Below are 13,009 nucleotides of genomic sequence, written 5' to 3'. Positions count from 1 at the left end.
TCATGCTATGTTTATTACTAAATATTGCAATAAATATAAATTGGGCAACTATGTAAAATACTCAAATAGGCAAAAAAGTCAATTGATATCACATATACAGCTGGATTCTATAACTGAAATGCTCAGCATTTAGAATCAATTACCCTGAATGAACAGAATCTATAACCCGTAATCTTATTTTACTACAGAAATGCATCCAGGCCCCTTTTGAACGCTTTTTTCTTTTTTTAGTTCATCATGACCACTTCTGAGAGTTCTATAGTCTCACTGCTTTTACAGTAAAGAATCCTCTTCTGTGCTGGCGCAATAAATCCCCCCCACTAGACACAGAAGATGTTTTCTTGTAATATATCATAGGAGAGATCTTTATACATCCACCAATGTAGTTGTTAGAGATGAGCGAGCATCAAAATACTCAAAATGCTTGTAACTGAAGTATTTTTCAATACCAGAGTGCTCGAGAGCCCCATTGAAATCAATGGGAGACTTGAGTATTTAACCTGCAGAGTGGAAGGTACCTGGTAAATCTAAAAGTTACAGTATGACCTTCAGAGAGTTAAGTTAAGCCCCTGGGGGTCATACTGTGAATTGTTGGTGGGTAGGGCAGCGGGAAATTATACTTACAGCTCTGATCTTCCACCTGTCTTCACTACTGGCATATTATTGTCTGATTGTGCCTCCATATCCATGGAGACCCCGGCCTTCCAGATTAATAGAGGATACTCTGCGGATACTATACTCGATAGAGAATGCTTTACTGCTTTTTTTTAAGCTAAATAAACCTACGCATCTCATAGTTTGATAACAGAAATATTACCTCGTCTCCCTGTTGAGGACGCATCAAGGACACGCGGTCATACTGTCTTCGTAACAGGGCCCACAGTGCATCAAGTCGACCCTTAAAGAAAGGACATTAAATAAAGTCAACTTCGGTTTTGATCATTCAGTCTAATGATACTTTATGTGGCTATAGACAAGACTATTTGGTTCTACAGATGTCCTATTGGTAATGCAAATATACAACAGGTGTCTAAATAGGACATAAATTTGCTGAATTCCTTTATGAGAACATATTTTAAGCTGACAATTTAGAAACCATAATTTATGTGGACATTGGCATTGAATAAATTTCATCTAACAGTCTTGAAACTAACCTTAATTGGCGTGTACCATTTTGTCTGAGAAGACGGTGAGGTAGATTTAGGCTTTGGACTGTAAGGTGACATGGAAACATCCTCCTCTTCTGGCATTGTCACAACAGCATTTTTAGCTTTTTCTAACCTTGCACCTTCCTCAGTAGAACCTTTATCTCCCCAGCGCACCTTTAAAATATTTAAATAATGTAAGAAAAAAAAAACATTTTTAACAAAAACAGTATGTTATGTACAGTATGTCATTGTTTTTTTTAGTTTGATGTAAAAAGCTCAGTAGCTATTCTTTTAGAGCATACTAGACCCTTCCCCCCATTTTCATCATCTAGATAGTGATACAATTTCAACTGCTATATAAGTATTCAACACCTAGGATTGGGCCTAATGATACATGCACTACACCTACTGAATAATTTGTCCATGCTGCTACAGAGTATTGTTTTACCATTCTCAACTGAACCACAAAAAACTATTTGGGTTTTGACTACACTTGATTTATTTTTACATTGTTATGATTACTCTGTTCATTTTCAAAGGGATTTGTGTTCCCCTTCAATCTACCTAAAGGGTGATAGTACAAGCCTCTATGGTGCAATCATGCTGGTAAATATTTTTAGGTATGTTTTTAGTTTTTTAGTTTTTTTTTTAATCATTGACCTCTATGTGTTTTTGTTATGCAATAAATCTAGCAACTGGCCCATGATATGCCCAGGTTGAAAAAGTAATGTTATTATAGTGTTGCCTGATCTACAATATCTGCCTTTACTTACTGTGAAATTTGGAAATTAAAGGATTGCAAAATGCACTATAAAATATTGTATATGCGATCCATTTTCTTTCTTTTTTTAATTGGAGCACTAACTTTACAGAAGAAACATTGGGGGAGATTTATCAAACATGGTGTAAAGTGAGACTGGCTCAGTTGCCCCTAGCAACCAATTAGATTCCACCTTTCATTTTACAAAGAGTCTGTGAGGAATGAAAGGAGGAATCTGACTGGTTGCTAGGGGCGACTGAGCCAGTTTCACTTTACACCATGTTTGATAAATCTCCCCCATTGTGTTTAGCAAACCAGTTCCGTGGTTAGCACAATTGCCTTGCAGCACTGCAGCCCTGGTTTCAAATACAACCAATGGCAAGATTTACATGGAGTTTATATGTACTCCCAGTATTTGTGCACTCTTAAAGAACTCCCATGCTTAAAAAACATTCTAAGGCAATGTTCCCACTATCTTCTGTTTCAGTAAAGAACAGCCACTGATTGCAATTGAATCAGCGTCCGTTCTTTCCTGCAAGGGCAGCATTGCATTGCAGTCAATGCAATCTCGCCCGCTGTGCTCACACATTGTTATTTTAAACATCCGTTCTTTAAAATAATGTTCATGCGTATTATTTCAGGACACTGTTCAATGAACAACGTCCGGAAGTAATAGTTGTTCACACAATGTAAAGTGCAGCGGCGGCTGCACATTACATTGAAGTGAATGGTTAATTGATTTGCGGTATCAGCTGCAGGAACGTCCTGAATGCAGCCCGGCGACCTGCAGTTTAACAGCGTCTGTTGCTATGCAACAGACGCTGTTAAACATTGTGTGAACATAGCCTTATAGGGTAATTTGGCATTTAGATTGTGATTAGTGTTGAGCGGAGAGGTTGAACTGTTTGGTTTAGGCAATACTCTCCGAATCTGAACAATCGACATTTGACTCATTGTGTTTTCCACGACTCCTTAGAGCTGCATCCAACTTCTGCAGCCACAGGGAATCAAATGCTGAGCGTTCGGGTCGGAGAACATTGCCAAACCCGAACAGTTCGGCCTCTGTGTTCAACACTAATTGTGAGATCTATTAGGGACAGTGACTGATGTGAATAATTCCAAGCTCTGGACAGTACAGTAGAATAGGTTTCCTCTTAATACTGTAAACAAAGAAATTATTATTAGAAAGAAATTTTTAACGTTTTAAATTTGCACTGAATAAATGAATTACTTAAGATATGTATATGAGAATATAATAACTCTGTCAATAATTTTTGAAGTGACTCCAATTATATGCCGTTCATTTTTTAGCTTCAGTAATACAACAATGGTCTTTTTATATTTCCATCCTTTCATCCAATTGGGGCTAATTTTTTCCAAACCCCCATTACAAAGCTCCTCACATACGCCAAACAGAACCAGCACAGTATATTCTTATGTGATGTTGAGATCAAATAGTAAATATACAGAACACTCTAAGCTGATTTCAGCTGATGTCATAGCTGCACACTCCACAGCTTGCTAAAATAATAAAAATAAAATAAAAAAGTATAGTGGTTGCATTTAAAAAAGAACTGTGCAATTTATTACAACTGCTCAACAGTCTCTCAGTGCTGAAAAATGTTTTATTCAATGTTTGAAAGAAAAAAAAATATTTTTTAAAATAACCCTAGTCAGCAAGTAATCATAAGCCATTTATTAATGCAATCAAAGGTTAAGCAAAAAGGAAAAAAAACACATGAATACTCCAACAACAGGTAAAAACGGCCTACGTTCTGAAACTACAAACAGATTCATTTGTCTTGGGATCTTAGTTCTGTGCTTCCTGGTTGAGCTCATAACTACAATCTCCAAAATGCATTGCTATCCGTAACAGTCCTCCCACCCTGCCTCACTCCCTCCCACAGCACTCCTACCAGTTCCTGTCCAAAGCTGTTGTAGAACATCTCATTTTACTGCAGGCTATAGTACAATTAGTTGCAGCACCCATATTTACACCCTGTTTGTCAAAAAGCAGCATTCTTATAAACATATCTCATACTCCCTAAATGTCCTAATAAAGGCATATATGTATCTGTGTATATGACAGGGAGATGGTGATGTAGGCTGAAGTGTGTGGTCAGAGATGTGACATCACACAGGGTGTGTCATTAGAGCTCAGATAAGTCTCCAGTGACATTAAAGTATGATTTATTGTCTAAAGAGAGAGGATGGAGCTGGAGACAATGCATATTTTGTAGTTCTTCTATTTTCCTTTCATGTTAAACCTGTTGAAGCGAGTAATATTAGTGATAACACTATGTTAGAAAATTATATGTCTTGGGGTTATAGTTTTATGTAAACACATTTTTCTGATACCAGAGCTCCCATCAAGGCTTCCCTCAGACACAACCTGTGTTTATTTGGGCTAAAAAAAAAATAAGCCACAAACTTCTCTGGTGTTTCAACCTTGCAAGAAAATGTCTAATATGCATATAGACATGACGTATGAGGGGGAAAAATTCAGTTTTTGAAGAAAACCACTGATTGCAGGCACTGCCGATACAAACACATAGAAAAACATCAAAATACCATAAAAATACACCCATTGCGAGAAGCATCCCATTGGTATTATGTTTCATTTTCACCAAAGCTAGTTAACTTACATCTGGCCACAGTGTTTTTGAATGCTAAAAAAAAAGGCTGCACACCAAATTTGGTTATTTAAGTGGCTTTTTTATTTCTCCTAAAAGACATTTAATCAGAGTCCAGTTTGAAAGATGGACACTGCCAAAATCATATTTGTAAGAAAAAATAAGCAAAGTAAGTAACATAGGATTTCACAGACTTCTATGAATGCAAAGTAAAGGCTCTGCAAAAGCAGGCGATCAAGATAAGCCTTAGGTAATGTTTATGTAACTTCTTTTTTGGCTGTCTCATTTTCTAACTTTTTTTTTTTTGGGGGGGGGGGGGGGTACCATAACGCATCAGTTATTTGACAGCCATTATTTGCTTAGAACGACTGTATTTTGGTGCGAAAAGGACGCTGTCTCAAAATAAAAGTGCATGGCTGTGAAAGAAACTGCCAAATAAGGACGTTGTGTGAACATAGCCTTAAACAGGTTGTGTGCACCACCCCTTATGTAAACTCAAACATGCTAAAAGAAAAAAATAAGTTAAATTAAATGGTATAACAAAATATAAAATGACAAAAAACATAAGACCTTATTGATAATACTATGTAATGACTCTACAAACCTCCATCCTTTTAATGCCACCAACGCCACGGCCACCATAGTAACTTGCATCAACTGTAGGCCATTTCTTATTAGGATTTACTTCTGGCTCCTATGTGGATAAATATGGAAGGTATTAATAGATTGTTGACACAAATATAGCGCTGCCCAAAATACTATACTTGAACACTTTTAGAGTATTGCGCTCTTTGGTGTTGAAAATTTGTAAACCTTTCATAATTTTCTATTTTCTGCATAAATTTGGCCTAAACTAGATAAGATTTTTAACTTGATGCATATGTATACATCAGGGATATACATGAGGGAATGCCTACAATATAGAATATCATACAGTTCTTTTTATCTTCCTATAGTATATTGTAAAGTATGCAACATTACACAGTTACCTCCTCAACAGGTGCGGGGGGTGGAGGTGGAGGTGGATCTTTGATTACCTAAAGAAAAAACACACCCAACATATAAACGGACATGCCAAAATTGCACATATATTACAGCATTCATTGTTATGTTTATAAACAAACTGTATGCAGTATGATTATGTCTCTACCTTTACATGTGGTTGTATTAATTATATGCAAAATAGTAAATGTCCATAAACTTCTGTCATAAAGGTATTGGTGGTCAGAGATGAGAGGGAAGACTTGATATACCTTTCAGGGACAGTTTGGATCCTATGGAGCAGGAAGGCAGGTTTACAGATTATGTTCACACTACATTTTTTTCCTCTCCGTTTATGAAAAAAATGCCATCTATCATTTTCAGTTCAACATGGCGTCCGTAATTTGTCTGTTTGGCTGCCCGTCAGCTGTTGGTGGATTATTCTGGTTTAGGTGGACTAATTGCCCTTTGGGTGTGTCTTTAATTGAAAAGTCCATTGAATTTAACAGTGAAAGGACGGCGAAAAAAGAAATAACGTCCAGTGTTGGCAGACGTGCGAAAATAATTGTTATGATCGTTTTTTTGATGTCCATGCAGACGTCAATTAATAAATACACTGTGTGCATTGGATGTCCATCATTCCATTGACTTCAATGCATTGAATTGATGGCAATTAAATCGCAGCAAAAATGAATGCCTTTTAAAATAGAAAAAGTGGACATCATTGCTCTTTTTTTCACTTTGTGTGAACATAGCCTGAAGGTACTTAGTCCAGACAAACTTTGCCTCCTGCAAATAGCACAAGCTAACCCCTCCCTGTGTTCCTTCTATGTTTCTATGTTACAATAAGACAGACTGAGCCTAACAACAGGCAATGAGCAGCAGATTGCAGGGAAGAAAGACAACTAGTAAAAAAAACTATAAGGTCTTTTTTCTGGGGCAAGGATCAATTCTTAGTGAATTACAAATAATTTAGAAATGAGGTAGTTTATCACCTGGAGGAAAGTAGTTTGAAACAACAGCAACCTGTTAAATTTATAGGTTAATATAGAATATATATATATTTTAGAGTTCTAATTTGTTGTTATTATTAATATTATTATTATTATTATTATTATTATTATTATTATTATTATTATTAAACATACAATTTCAGGACTATATTTTATAGGAATATAGGTTATTCTATATCTATAAATAAATATGGCATCATTCTGTTAAAAGGGACGAACAAAGATATATGGATTAGTAATACAGAAAGATGAAATAGCAGATGTTTGTAAAAAAAATTCCTCCTTTTTCCGTTATTTTTTTTTTCCTGATAGCGTGCAAAACGAGTCAGCTTACCTATGCATTACCAGTGTTTCTAAGAGTGCTTTTAGGCAAAAATGTTGATTGCTTTGATACTGATTCACTTTTCTCAGTAACAATATCAAATTAAAAACTGCATTCATGATAATCTGGCCAGAGATATCTAAATGCAAGTGCAGTACATCAAAAAGTACATATCCACTAGTAGAGATTATAAAAGCTACCAATATTAAAACTATTAGCAGTGGTCGACAAAAGACAGCACCATGAAAATGGACAAATGGCCAGCAGGATGAAACACATTAAATTATAGATTAAATTGAATATTCTTCTATACCTACATTTTTTTATTTTTTTATTTTTACAATGGATTAACATATAACAGATGATGGACTATAATGGACTACAAACCAGCAATTTCATTCCAAGTACATTTCTAAAATATTTTTAGCATGGATGGACCAGGTAATGCCCTCCTGTTAAGCTGCCTTCAAACATGAAGACAATGATTTTAGAGAATTTTGTAAACATCTGGCTTATCACTTGTGTCCAAGACACCATATGGAGGTCGATTTATATTTATTGTCTTTTTATTGTCTATTTGCTATCCTTCGGTTTTAGAAAGTATGATCAGGGATCCTTATGCAACAGAAAACATGATTTATAGGTTATTCAGGGAATAACTTACCACTTTGCAGCAGAGGGGCCAAAACCACCAAAATAATGCAAGTGCTATTAAAAGCAAGATAACAAGTATCGCGATGACAGCAGGAAGTCCACTGCTCTGTGAACAAAGAAAAAATATAATTATTTACAAGTCACAAAAAAAAATTCATCTCTGGAATCAAAAAGATTATATGTTCCAATCAATAGTGTTACATGCAAAACACTTTTTCATTTAGTAAATATTGTCCTTATGATTTGTGAATTCTCGAGCACCAATGAAGCCAATGTTTTATTAGTTACAGTAGGGTGTACCTTGCCTGATTCATTACCCTTTCACATCACCAGTATTCACCAAATAGCCGCAGGTTTCTGGCTTTAAAATTTCCATTTCCAGTTGTGACGTGAATAAGAGGAGGCAACGTAAATTATTCACGTTGCTCAAATTGAAAGTACAGCTTTCTGTATAAATTCGGAATACTTTCAATGTTTTTTTTTTGGTCTCATGGAATACAAAGTTTTGTCTGTTTAATGCTTGGTTCACACCACTTTTATCCATACTGTTGTTCAACTCCGTCTTAGAAAACAAACACCAAAAATAATAATGATGTCAAATTCGCTGCCTAATAGTCAACAGTAGTGCCCACCAAACCTCAGTGACTTTAAAGGAGAATTCTGGGCAGGTGATTTTCTTTACCAAAATGTCAGGGAGGATGAAAAAAATAACATGCACTTACTTCCCTGGCTCCTGCACTAGTGCCCGCCTACTGATGCTCTGGTCCCCCATTCACCAGTTGCTTCCTAATTAGAGAGAGGACCAGTCTCAGTCAGCTGAGGAAGGACTTCAGTATGGCCGCTGACTGGCTGAACAGGCCTGGAACGTCACATCACAGGTCCTCTCTATAACCAGGAAGTGGGCGGGGAACCGGGACCAAAGCATTGATAAGTGGGCACCAGGTCTGGAGCCGGGGAGGCAATTCCCAAGTGTTTGGTAAAAAATCAGTCAGCCTGGAATTCTCCTTTAATAGAGTACATTAAAGGAGTATTCCAGGCACCCTTTGTAAAATTTAAACTACTCACACACTGTAGGATGGTTACTGGCTTCCTCTCTATCACATCTCTTCCCACTCTGGCTGCTCTAGCTGCCCCCTGCACTGTTCTCTGTTGCTGCTGATCACATTTCCAGCTTCCTGTTTGGACCAGTGCCTGTGTGCTGCATATTCCTACAGTCCCCACAATGCCTTGTTTCCCTGGCCTGCCTCTGTAAACCTCCCACCTCCTGCTCCCACCCACAAACATGCCCACAACCCCACCCTCCATACCTAGCTCCTCTATTCCCTGCCTCCCTCCATCTATTCCCCTCCCACTGCACAGCTTAGTCCCCTACACAAGCAGTAATGTAAATACTGACAACCTAGCCCCCTTATTTGGGTGTCCAGTGAATAAAAACTGCAGCCACCATTATCTACTTTTAATATGGCATGATGCTGAGGGTTGTGGTTGTGCAACCTGGAGTTGCACAGCTTGAAAAATTACTACCAGCATCTTGTCCAAGAGACAATGATGGTGATAGTAGTTCTGGAAGTTGTGCAACTCCAGCTTAAACACATACAACCCCCACCATCATGCCATGCTGATACTTGATGATGGTGATTATGCTTATGAAGCAGAGGAGACCTCGGACACCAGATTCAGCTATAACTCATAGTCCAGCAGCTGACAGCAAGCAGCAACATCTTTCAGAAGCTTGAACTCGGCCAGGATCTTCCAGGGAGCATTGAAACAAACCCTTTCAGCTCCAGAAAGATGTTACTGCTTGCTGTCAGCTGCTGGACTATGAGTTATAGCTGAATCTGGTGTCCGAGGTCTCCTCTGCTTCTGGAGGAGAATCCTGTAGCATCAGACACCAGTGATCTCCTAGCAGGCATCTGGCATTGAAAGGGTGCCAAATGCCTCCTATTAGATCTGTGACATCTGATGCTGCAAGCAGCTGCCGATCTCCAGGATGACTGAGAAGCAGAGGAGACTGAGATCGTGCAGAGGAGGGAGCCTGACAGATAATATAGTATGTATTGTAAAACTGGGCGGGCAGAGGAGGAGTGGGGCGGGCAGAGGAGGAGTGGGGCAGGCAGAGGAGAAGTGGGGCAGGCAGAGGAGGAGTGGGGCGGGCAGAGGATGTGTTAAGGGGCGGGTTTCCCTGTGACAGAGAGGAAATACATCACGTCTCAATATAGCACCTGTGGAACAGCATTGAGACGTGATGTGTTTTCTTCTTCCTGAACTACAGAACTTCCTGTGGGACTTTGATTCTTTGAAAAACGGGTAACATTACAGCTGTCCTAATGAGTGTAAATGGCAATGTTATATAACTTTCCTTTGTAAGTGCAGTGTTAAATTATGTAATTTGCCTGGAGTACCCCTTTAAGTGCATTGTCTATCATTGTCTGCATTTTACCCAACAAAATAGTGCTGTATGCTGGACTATTTTGTTAGGGATTTTCGTCAGATCCTGTGATGAAGACTGTTAGTGGAACATCTAATGATAAAATGTTTTTGAAAACTTGAGGAGATATGAAATTAGCCAAGCTATCTGGACGTGCCTAAAATACTCTACAGATTTAAATCAGTCATTTTCTGATTAATCTGGTATTCATTTGGTATTTCAAAAAAGTAGACATGATTTTAAAGATTTAACAATATCCTTTATTTTGTAATTATGAAATGACCAATATGGTGATCTCAATATTCATTGTTTATTAAATCTAGCATATTTTGCAAAAAGTATCATGATGAACCACTTTTCAGCAACAGTCACCCATATCTTAAGACTTTGATAGCCAGAAGTAGTCCTGTAATTTACAAACGAAGACAGTGGTTACCAATCGCATACCGTGTCATGTTCAAGATACTGTATATTGTTAGCGCCAAAACAAAATGATCACCTCAAGCCACTTTAGGCCCTGTTGGGTCTTTCTTAAGACTGTTCTTAACATCCCATCTGCCAACTGGGCAAATGAAAGAAAATATTAACAAATTACATTCCTATTGTTATATATTTTTTTAGAGTCAATATTTGAATATTTTTTAACAACTGCCACAGGATACTTATTCTTCTTACTTCTCATTACATGAGCATGTTAACTTATTACTTATAACACTTTTAGTAAAGACAGAAAGATATTAAAATTTAATATTTATATTCGGCAAAAAAAAATCATATAAAGATCCTGATAGATCAGTTTTCTATAGTATAAAGGCGAGGAAACTTTTTATAAAGCAAAAACACTAAAGGTGGCCATACACCTTCAATAACTGATGGTCATCAACCGTCAGTTATCTTTCCCGACCAGCCCCCGTCCTACCTATACACAGGATTGTTTGACAAGTCTGAGCGTTTCTGATTGATTGAGAATTATCAAGACACTAGATGTATGTAGAGGCACACATTTCTACATAAATCCTGATGCATGGACACAGCGCACCATCACAGAAATCTGAGAGTAAGCTTACCATCTTTGAAAGAGTTGGGCAGATAACTAAAAACATTGTAAACTTAGACTAGTTGGTCACAATGGTACAGTGTCCCTATAGTATTATAATAACACAATGGTAAGTGTCCCTACAGTATTATAATAACACAATGATAGAGCATCCCTACAGTATTATCATAACAGAATGGTAGACAATGCCTACAGTATTATCCTAACAGAATTGTAATGCGCCCCTACAGTATTATCCTAACCCAATGGTAGAGCATCCCTACAGTATTATCCTAACACAATGGTAGAGCGTCCCTATAGTATTTTCCTAACAGAATGGTAGTGTGTCCCTACAGTATTATCCTAACGCAATGGTAGAGTGTCTCTACAGTATTATTCTAACAGAATGGTAGACAATCCTTACAGTATTATCCTAACACAATGGTAGAGCGTCCCTACAGTATTATCATAACACAATGGTAGAGCGTCCCTACAGTATTATTCTAACACAATGGTAAAGTGTCCCTACAGTATTATCATAACACAATGGTAGAGCATCCCTACAGTATTATCCTAACACAATGGTAGAGCATCCCTTCAGTATTATCCTAACACAATAGTAGAGCATCCCTACAGTATTAGGCTATACTCCCACTACAGGAATTTGCCGTCATTTAGCAGCCACATTTTCCTGTTATGATCCCATTCTTTCCTTGTATTGCCACTGCATAATATAGTTAGATAGCAAGGTGCCTGACTTTTAATGTATACTGGCCTGGTTTTGTAAAATTTTGATATTTCTGTCTAATGCCGTACATTTAAAATGTTTAAATATTCCTTACCTAGACTATGTCAATGAAAAATTTAAAAATGGTGGTCCCTAAAAAGCATGATGATGATAGAAAAGACAAAAATGCTCTAAGAATGGGGTTAAGCACTGTTCCTTTGTATTTTATTTGTTTTACTTTGATTCTGAAGTCCACAAGCATAAGCACTCTGTGATATAGTAGATGGTGCATGTTTTGCTGCTTCCATAAAGAATCATAAGCATCTCTGAAGTTTGCAGGTTGTACTTTTAACCTGTAGTACTGCTAGAGCCCTGTTGTCAAATCTTAATATATCCTGTTTGTGGTGTTGGGACATATCAGCTGTATTCGATAAATAGAGCTGAGTGAACTGAACATCACAAACCAAGATTCATTACGAGCTTTGCAAAAAAAAAATTTTCTTTACCAAACTAAATATTGCAGAGTTCGTAACCACTTTGTAAAGCTGGCGGCCGAACAATTTAATACGTACAAAAAACAAAAAAGAGCCTATTCTTACCTGTCTGTGCTCCCCTGGTGTCCTCCTATGGGTCTCCGGTGTCCCCCGCCAGCTCATTTTGTGTATATTTTTTTTATCACAGCATGTTTTTGTTCCAGTGTTGTTGTTGGAAGCAATAAACATCCACAATGGAACAAAAACATGTTGTGATACATAAATATACAGAAAACAGGCTGGTGGGGTTGAAAGCAATAAATGGGCATCGCATCTATTGCTTTTTACCTGCAAGCTTGTTTTCTGCATATTTACTTATGACAGCATGTTTTTGTTTTAGTGTTGCAGGTTTTTGTTTTCAACAGCAATATTGGAATGAAAACATGCTGTGATAAGTAAATCTACACAAAACAAGTTGCCAGGGTAGTAGGCAATCGGCATACACAGAGATCGCGTCTGTACAAAGTTAGCATAAAGAAAATTAACTGTATGCAGCTGCTTAATCCCCTAAAAGAATAAAAATTATATTATTTTAGGGCATTAAGAAAAGTTCAGGTTCATCCAAAACAATCCTGGATTTTACTTCAAAGTTTGGCGAACCTGCCAAACCAAACTTTTAAAAAGTTGACTTGTCTCTATTGGTAAGTGGTAGAAGTATTGGTACTTTAAAGCTGTGTTCACACTACGTATATTTGAGGCTGTATATTTGAGGCTGTATAGCAACCAAAACCAGGAGTGAATTAAAAACACAGAAAGGATCTGTTTACATAATGT

General features: G+C 37.4%; 1 protein-coding gene across 2 annotated transcripts in view; it reads right to left on the bottom strand.

The window, feature by feature from the left end:
• Positions 1–13,009, bottom strand: part of ANTXR2 (ANTXR cell adhesion molecule 2) — a 156,341-nt gene that overhangs the window by 46,142 nt on the left and 97,190 nt on the right. For both annotated transcript variants that reach the window (XM_069978101.1, XM_069978100.1), the window contains exons 13-17: positions 7,522–7,617; positions 5,531–5,578; positions 5,146–5,235; positions 1,155–1,322; positions 818–898 (exon numbers count right to left, since the gene is read on the bottom strand). In XM_069978101.1, the coding sequence (XP_069834202.1) occupies positions 818–898; positions 1,155–1,322; positions 5,146–5,235; positions 5,531–5,578; positions 7,522–7,617 (483 nt within the window). The remainder of the gene's footprint in view (positions 1–817; positions 899–1,154; positions 1,323–5,145; positions 5,236–5,530; positions 5,579–7,521; positions 7,618–13,009) is intronic.

This window comes from Dendropsophus ebraccatus, chromosome 7 (genome assembly GCF_027789765.1).
Source record: "Dendropsophus ebraccatus isolate aDenEbr1 chromosome 7, aDenEbr1.pat, whole genome shotgun sequence".
Lineage (NCBI taxonomy): Eukaryota > Metazoa > Chordata > Amphibia > Anura > Hylidae > Dendropsophus > Dendropsophus ebraccatus.
This window is presented reverse-complemented; position numbering and strand designations above follow the sequence as displayed.